Below are 9,149 nucleotides of genomic sequence, written 5' to 3' on the forward strand. Positions count from 1 at the left end.
CCACAAACAGAACAGGTCAAGTCAGCTTGAAATTAACCCTAAAATTTCAACTGGGATATCTGCATTTAGTTCCTTTAAAAAGAACAAAACCCTCAGGTGCCTGGGTAGCTCAGTCAGTTGAGCATCTGACTTCGGCTCAGGTCATGATCTCACGGTTCATGAGTTTGAGCCCCACATTGGGCCCTAGTGCTGACAGCTCAGAGCCTGGAGCCTACTTCAGATTCTCTGTCCCCCTTTCTCACCGCCCCACCCCTGCTTGTGCTTTCAAAAATGAATAAACATTAAAAAAAAAATTAAAAAAAAAAAAGAAAACCTTACTATTTAATATGTTGATTTATTTAACGTAATTTCAAGCAATTATGAACTAAGGATGAACAATGCAATTTATCAGAGAATCACATCTTGATTTTATTTAGCAACACTGAGGAAGTTTTAATTCAAATGGGTATAAAACTTGACAAAAGATATCATTTGTAATGTCTAACCTGTACCAAAATTAAAACATTTAAAGACAACTATCTGAATGTCAAGTTCTCTCTCCATAAAGGGCTTGCCACCTTGAGTGTCCCCCATCTTGCCCGAAATCCATGCCACAGTTTTTGACATAAAGACTTATGCGGCCTACCCTACATCAGGTGGCCTATGCCCTGGAAGTCACCACCCTTGCTCACAGGACCCCACACTAGCTGTTCTCCTGGGAGGAGGAGCAGGCAAGTTCTGAGAGCCACGCACATGATTGAGCAAGCAGCACAATAATCCATCTTAAGAATCCTCATCCTGGGATGGTTCCACAATCCGTAAACAGCAGTCAGCAAACTCTACAAACAAGGGTTCCTGCATGTAGGCCCTCATGAGTTTTGCCTTGTTATCCCCCTGATCGAGGCTGACCATCAACTGTCTAAGGTGTGGATTGAGCAGTAGGCTTCTTAATGCTGCAGACTCCCCTTAAAAATGAACAAGAAAGCCAATGTGAGTTCAAGTGGGAACAGATGGAGATAGATAAAAGCTAAATGTTTCTAATGCAACAAATATCAAGAGTGCTGTATCCCCCTTAACCTTTAAAACCAAGAACTGAACCAATGCTTCACATAAATAAGGTGAGATCAGCATATCAAAGGATTTCCAAGTTAAATGCTATCACAGATTCTTGTTCTTGGTATCTCTGTAAATAATTTAACTTTATGCCATTTCAATTAGGAAAAAATATTTTACCAGGACAAATATAAAAAATAATAGCACTAAGCTGTTGGCATGTTTTTGTTCTTCATAGGCCTGAAGGTTCTCACTGGGTGAGGACAGTTACACTACATACTCTGAATGCTGTTTAAGCAAACACTTGATCCTTGCAAAGCAGGATCTGTAGCAATGAACGGACACACACATCTGCATGGTACTTTGCAGTTTGAAAAACTTTTCACACCTACCCTCATATCTCAGCTTCACCCTCAGTATAACTAATCACTACCATGGGAATGGGTACCAAGCAGTCAGCCTACGTTGAGATGGAAACAATGAAAATTTCCATCTTTAGAAACTACATTGGCTTACTAATCACACACAGAACAGAACTGCTATAAGGGCTGACTGCACAGTCCTACACAAACGCTGGGCATTGTTAACACCTGCATCCCTCTGAAAAATCAGATCCTGGGATTGCCCAGTCTGCATTAATGGCTAGACCATACACTGTGCCCTGGGTACATGGGAATAAATGTAGGCCCCTGCCCTACAAATTGGTGTGGGAGAGAGAAATTACTATAAAATATGAGTGGTGTATTACAAGGCCTGATGGGAAGGCAAAAAAGGGCTTACTTCTGAGAACAACAAAAAGTCAAGAGAAGTTTAGCTGAGGAAAGGTAACCTGAACCAAGCCTTGAGGGAGAATTTTGTCAACCCACAAAAACAGGATTCCAGAGCAAGAGAGTTGTAGGCAGGCTGGGAGGTGTTGAATGAAGCCCTCAGTGTTCACAGAATCATGCAACATAAGGGCTCTGCACGCCATACTCAAGTGCAGCTGACCCTGAACAACAGGCTTGAACTGCACAGGCCCACATATACAAGGATTTTTTCCCCCATAAATACAGTGCTGTGTTTCTCTTCCTTATGATTTTCTTAACATTTCCTTTTCTCTCATTTATTGTAAGAAGACAGCATATAATACATATAACATACAAAATATGTTAATCGACTATGTTATATTGGTAAGGCTTCTGGTCAACACTAGAATATTAGTTAAGTTCTGGGGGAGTCAAAAGTTATACACAAATTTTCATTGCATGGTAGTTGGGGAGTGAAGCCGAACCCCAGCACAGTTCAAGGGTCAACTGTATTTATTAATAACCAAAAAATCACGTTATTCTTTGGATTAAATGTTATCAGTAATTGACAAAGAAGTAAACACAGCAAAGACTTACCTAAATTCTTTAAATTCTGCAAAGAAACTCTGTCCTCTTCCTCATCACTATTGAGAAAATCAGCTACAGAGTCATCATCATCATCTGAGGAATACAGAACACAATCAACTAATTAGGACTAGAAACAAAACCTAGATGCCAGATTTTAACAACTACTGCAATAGATTAAAAATGTGCACACAAGTGACAATAGCAGGACAAAGTAGGTATAGACAAAACAAAAATGACTTTTCTGGAACTTATAACTGTACCAACATTCCTCTTTTTGGAAAGGGAATGAGAGCAAAAGCAAAGAATTAGTGACTTTAACAAGCACACCCTAGTATTCACATACTTGTTTATTCTATGTGTCTCTGTGGTCTTCTGGACAGGAGCCTGATTTTCCAATTCCTATCACCCCAGGTCCCCTCACTATGGCTCCAGCCCTGTCAGGACCCAAAAAACTAGGTGTTCTATAAAAACCTGCTAACACAGGGGCACCTGGGTGGCTCAGTCGGTTAAGCGGCTGACTTCAGCTCAGGTCATGATCTCTCAGTCTGTGAGTTTGAGCCCCGCGTCGGGCTCTGTGCTGACAGCTCAGAGCCTGGAGCCTGTTTCAGATTCTGTCTCCCTCTCTCTGCCCCTCCCCTGTTCATGCTCTGTCTCTCCCTGTCTCAAAAATAAATAAAAAATGTTAAAAAAAAATTTTTAAAAACCTGCTAACATGAATGCCCTGTGCTTTTAGCATGGCCAGAAATTTCTGGCACTGCCTGAACCCAACAAGGAAGTTTCTCAAAAGGCAGAAATAGGCTATCCCCATGCTGTGAATGTTCAGGCAGCAGGAGGGGCTGCTTTCAGAGACTGGCATGGTACATGAAACCCAGGAGATACTGAAGTGTGGATAAATGGATGAGACAGCCCACTCCCACAATAAATCCATAGAGTCCCAGCAGCATGAAGGTGACCTAGGCCAAAGGCAGTCGCCCACCCAAGCCTAGCTCAGGTGAACTGACAGCTCCAGCCAGGCCCATGGAGGGAAACCTGAAGCCATGACTGGAAAAGGATCCTACCAGCAGGGTCCCTCCCCCCTCATCCCCAAACCACAGCTACAGGCTTTATCCCCTCTGCCTCTGTCCTCCTTGTTTCTTGCCCTTAACAATACCTTCAGGCTGCTCTATAATACATAACAGGTGCCCCACTCCTGGTGCTCCAGGCTAAGGAAGGTGCTGCTCCTTAATGAAGCCATCGTTCCTGACTCCCTGCCCCAACCCACATCTCTTTCCTTTCAGCTTCTTTTATTTGAAACCTTTTCCTAGGTTGGCTGGTTTGAAATCAACCAACCCACCTTTGTCTTCTGCAGGCTTTATAGTTTTTGCAGTAACAGCTGATCTTTTTCTCTCAATAGGACGAGTTTCAGGGTTGCACTCCTCTGAAAGAGACACAAATCAGGCGCACATCACTTCTACTTTAGCAACAAGGCTGCACCTCTCCACCAAGCCAGCATCTAGGTGGGAAGCTATGTTCAGGGTAAGGGATGTGGGTAGGGATGATGGATGCAAAGGAAATGAGGGATCAAATCACAGGGCAGTATCCAGAAAACAAGCAACCCTGGGCTTGGCAGAGGGTGGAGGAAACAGGTCTTGTGTATCCTGAGGATCTGTCCCCATCCAACTTACTCTGCAGAACCTCACAGGGCTTTCACCAAGATCAAGTGGCACACTGACTTCAATTACCAAACTATTTTCTCAGCAGTTTCAGACACTAAATTTGCATGTGCCACGTGCCAATTACACAGATAAAGTCATCAGGCCCCCATCAAGGGGCTGAGTCTTAGAGATGGCAGTTGGAGAGATGGAGAAAAGTCTGATTTACATCACCTGAGAGGGCCGGGAGACAAAGAGGAGGCACTTTCAGGTGGAAAGAGCATTCCTGGCAGAGGGAAAGGTCTACGGCTGGACCAGACCCCTGAAAGAACAGGGTCAGGAGCAACCACATGGTGATGAGCAACTACCAGTTGATTGACAGGGCAGGCCTGGCAGGAGGCTGGGGCCCACACAAGTGGAGGAAGAGCAAAAGAATACCACAAAGGGAGGTTGGCCTTTCTTCCCAAGACCAGTGTCTCTCATCAAGGGCACTGTGGTGTTCAAGAACGAAAGGTCTTTAATGGTGTGAGCCTCACACACCACAGGCTGTTTATCTGAGTCAATACCAATTGCCAGAATTGCCCCCCAACCCTCCTCAGCTACTGTAAAACAGAAACAGTGTAACAGTGCGTCTCCCTAGGGAGAGCAATACCCAAGTTAAGAATCACTGGCTTCCTTTCCTAGAGAGGCTGGAGTGTTCAACAAGGGAGTTAATTACTCAAATGTGCATTTCAGGAAAGACCTTGGCGGCAGCCCGGCCACACAGTTGAGAGCTCCAGATTGCTCCAGATTGCCTTAGGGATTCTTGGGCCACCCAGGGCTGCACAGCCAGAGCAAAGCCTACCCAACCCGGCTCCACAACCCTATTTCCAGCAAAGCGGTTCTCCTTCTTTCCTATCTTGAACCAAAAAGTTTCCTTTGAAAATGCTCCACGGTCATTAGGGTTAAAAAAAACAGCAGGGGGAGGGAAGCAGCTTGAAATGGACCTCTGAGTCAGAGTCTGGAAGGGGGGACACGAGAGGCAAAAAACCAATGAGGAACTTTAACAAAAGAGTCAACCCAGCATGCGGTCGCGGCAAAGGGTCCCTGAGGACTGAGAAGAGACCCCGAATTGGAGTTAAAATGTAGACTAATCGCTCCTTATTGTAAACAGATCTACCTCGTTGTTTCTAACAAAACATTTTTGAAGGAAAGAAAACGTTCTCGTTAACCTCAGCAAGAGCAGCTTCTGCGTCAGAATTCTAAGATGAAGAAACTACTAGGGTCGACTCTGTCAGACCAAAGTAGCCCAGTATTTAAAATAAGAAAGAAAAGAAAAGAAAAAAAAGAAAAGAAAAGAAAAGAGAAAGTCTATAAAAGAAAAGGCAGGGCAGAAGTTTTCACTGTTCGAAACCCGAGGAAGCATTCACAAGTAGAGGTTCCCCGTGGGACGAGGCAGGGATTGACGGGGGTTGCCCACACTAGGGGAGTGCCGGGGGCTCAAGCGGGGCGCCGGGGTCTTACCTTTGTGCTTCCGGAAACATCCCACGGAGCAGCTGCAACAACAGAGAACACGACCGCGTCAGCCCGGAAAGCCTCGCGGACCCTCCCGCAGCCCCCGCCGGGTCCCCGAGCCGCCCCGCAGGCTCCACCCGGCCTCCTCCCCCACGACCCCCACTCTTACTAGGGCACACGGCAGGCGGGGCAGCGGTATTTGGGTTTCTCCAAGCAAATCACGCAGACGACAGCGCTACTATTCAGCGACGCCATGGTCGCTCCCCAGCCTCACTCTCACCCGCAAGCGCCAGTCTCTGACGGAAGGTACCACGTGCACGCCCTTTTTTTTTCTGTTTCCTTAACCCGGACCAATCGGCGAGCAGCACTTGCTGGCAGTCAAAAGCAATGGATCGATCCTGCTCATCGCTCCAGTCCTGATAAGTAGACAGTCGATATACTCGATGCGCATCCAGTAGCAGCTTTGGCTTCCAGGATTAAGTCACAGTTGTCGTTGGAGAACTTGCTATGTATCCCTGTCCTGTCCCTAAGGGCAAGTCACTGTTACTCTCCAATTCTGTTGCCCCACATGTAAAAAGAATACGTGGGACTAAATGTCATTTACCTTCTGGCTTGGACTTTCTGAATCTTGCAAGGGCACTGGGTTCTCACCCCCACCCCGGCCCCCCACATCTCGTTTGCTTATGTCTAGCAAATGAGAAGTCCAGACCCTGGCCAATTAGATCCATCGGTTAGATCAAGTGACGTACATGTGCTTTTCCCAGCATAGGCCCTTTTTCTCTCAGGGAAGAAAGATGAGACTTGACAACTGCCAAATGTTTATTGAGCTCCAAGTGACAGCAGTGCACTGCCCAGAGGCTGGGTTGGGGACACCCAGGCAGTAGCAGCCACAGCCTCTTCCCTCTGGGAGTTCAAAGCTTAGACCTAAGGCAGGAGAGAGAGGTGAAAGAGAAGAGACTCTGTCTTAGGGTCCTGCCGGTGTTAGCCTGCACTTGCACAGCCCTGAGAGAGTGCCTCTTCAAATTTCACAACATACACTCTTCACTTGACTCACCCAAGTCACAGCCCTGCGTGGGATATCTTGGTCAGGGAACAGACGAGTAAGGTCTGGCCCAAAGATGGGGACCTGGCCTAATAAGTCTGGATAGGTAAACTGTGATGGGCCTTGAGTGGCACCTCAGGCTTTGGGAATAGACGATCGTGTTTTATTGACAGGCTATGTCTCCTTGAAGCCCTCAGTACTGCCCAGCCTAACCAGGGCTCCCACCCCACATTGTGCAGTGCCCACCTAGGGCCATAAGTCATTCTCACTCCTAAGTGCCTCCTCCCTGTGTTGGCCCATAAGTCCACAGAATCCCACTACTATAGGGCCCCACATGACTGTCATTGTCTTTGTGGATAAATCTGTTATGACCAAAGCAGCTGTTTGAGTCTTGGTTCAAACCCCTCCCTGAATATGTGACTTTTACCCTCTCTGAGGATTCTCACCTATTAGTGTGGATTTTCAGGCCTACTTTCCTGAGCTGTTGAGAAGCAGAGAGAAGACCATGTATAAAAATGTTTGTAATTTGAAGCACTACAAAAGGCTATTTATGTGATACCCAGAGTCTGTAATTTCTGGATCTTGGGTCTGAACCCTATAAATGCAGGTGTCAGGCCCCAAGTCCCTCAAGGCTAGGGTCCTGAACAAAGCTCAAGCCCCTCCAAAAGGGTTCTGCCATCAGCCTCAAAGGGCCACACTTGGGTGGGCAGAACAACTATCCATCCCTCTCTTGGCTTTGCTAAACTCTCCCTGGGACGCTGTCCAGTCCATAGTGCTGAAGTGGCATGGCTCTCTACCTGCCTTGGCATGCAGCTGCCTCTGTGTAGACCAGGACCAGCCTGAAATCCAAGACATGTCTACACTGACCCAATAATCAGAAGCATTCCCTGTATTCTTCCACAGTTGTAACCATCCCAGAACCATTCCAGAAGGTTCACAAGTACCTGAGAAGGCCAGAGATTAGTGATTAGCACACTTGGATCCTGTGCCCTGTCTGGCACCCGGTAGGAACTTGCTGTGTGTGGACATCACCACTGCCCACTCCATATTCTTCCTGTGAGTTGTGTTTGGAGGCTGAGGCCATAAAGAGTCTCCACAGTTTTCAGCATTCAAACCCTTCTCACCCAAATCCAAGCCACGCTGATTCCTCTACCTTCGGGTCCAAAGGTGATGACATCAGCAAAAAGAGAGTTTCTGGAATTCCTCCCATGCAACATTCTGCCCAGTAAAGACACTCTTCTACTCTGGGAGATCCCCAGCTCTCCCAGACAGCCGCACCCCTCCTGCTCCAATGTCCAGGAAAGGAAGTGACTCAGGCGATGAGGTTGGGGAACACCAGGAGGTCAAGCAAGCCCAGTATGCAAGCCTCTTGGCAATGGCTAGTTCAGAGAAAAACGACACGTATGACTCCAAGCCCAGCAACTACATGTCCACACTGATAAAGCTAAGCTTAGCAGCACCCTGGTTTTCCCTGGACCCCCACCACGCCCATCCTAGCGGCTGTCTAAGGCTGTGTCGCGCCTCCCCGTGCCCGACCTGGAGAGAGGTGAGGTAATAATCAAGGCAGAATGGTTTTCAGAGCTCCACCGCCTGGCAGGCTCTGTCCAGCGCATTCCGGGAACCAAACCCAAAGTCTGGCGCTGTGCGTGGAGGTCCAGGCCCGGCACCCAGCACCGCCAGAGGGCGCTCCAGGCCCACACTAGCCCTGGAGTAGCTGCGCTCCAGCGGAATTGGAGTAAACTCCACCCCATTCCTGGCTGGAGACTAGGCTGTCTCGCAGCACCGGGAAGGGTAAACTCAGGCACTGGCGCGCACCTGGAACACCGCCAAGTGGCAGGAAAGAGCGTGGAGAGCGAGATGCTGAAGCCGGCGACCGGATGGGCAGGAGTGTCTCCTCCACAAAAACAAGGTGCATATCAGCAGAGGTCCCCAAAGGCAACTAGCCTTTGTCCAGGGACAACTTCCAGATGCCTATTGCCCCACGCTTCCTGGCATTCCTATTGGGTGGAGCTGCAAACTGGCCACGCACGTTAGCTGATGAAAGTTTAGCCGTACTTCGGGAGCATGGGGTTACTAACTAGGGCCTGAGCCACTGCCCTGCACCTTCCCCAGTGCCATGATGGGGCAGGCAGAGAGATCTAATCGCCCAACATGAGCTACGTGTTGCAGTTGTCAGAGGCGGAGGATCCATAAAGTTGGGCTCCCTGATGCCTTGCCAGATCTTAGTTCTTGCTGCAACTCTAACACCTCTTTCCCTCCCAGGGCATGGGGATCCCAGGGCCAGCACCAGGAGAAGTGTCTGAGATTGACATCTTTAGGGGACCTACTGCCTTGTTCTCATCTGCTCACCTCTGTTTCTCCTCTGGTATTGAAGTAGTTCAGATGTTAAAGTGAGTAGGGTTGTTGGTGGGAGTCAAATAAAGGAGGCCTGAGGTTCAGGTGGAGTGATCAGTTTCCAGCTCTCTGCATGTTATTTTATAGCAGTGAAATGCTATTCATTCCCCAATTCTAGACAGTAACAGTCTGACCTATAGTTAGACTTCAAGGAAAACTTCAAAAGAACAAAAGGGATAAAGA

At 47.8% G+C, this 9,149-nt stretch overlaps 1 protein-coding gene across 1 annotated transcript; it reads right to left on the minus strand.

Annotated features, from left to right (window-relative positions):
• Nucleotides 1-375: 375 nt before the first annotated feature.
• On the minus strand, nucleotides 376-5,837 carry LOC122206221 (zinc finger HIT domain-containing protein 3). Its single transcript, XM_042915205.1, has 5 exons — nucleotides 5,700-5,837; nucleotides 5,540-5,571; nucleotides 3,739-3,822; nucleotides 2,415-2,498; nucleotides 376-944 (listed from the first exon to the last, which is right to left on the minus strand). Exons 1-5 carry the CDS (start codon nucleotides 5,783-5,785, stop codon nucleotides 763-765), a joined length of 468 nt encoding a protein of 155 aa, XP_042771139.1. The 5' UTR covers nucleotides 5,786-5,837; the 3' UTR covers nucleotides 376-762.
• Between the last annotated feature and the right edge of the window lie 3,312 nt (nucleotides 5,838-9,149).

Source organism: Panthera leo, chromosome E1, assembly GCF_018350215.1.
Source record: "Panthera leo isolate Ple1 chromosome E1, P.leo_Ple1_pat1.1, whole genome shotgun sequence".
NCBI lineage: Eukaryota > Metazoa > Chordata > Mammalia > Carnivora > Felidae > Panthera > Panthera leo.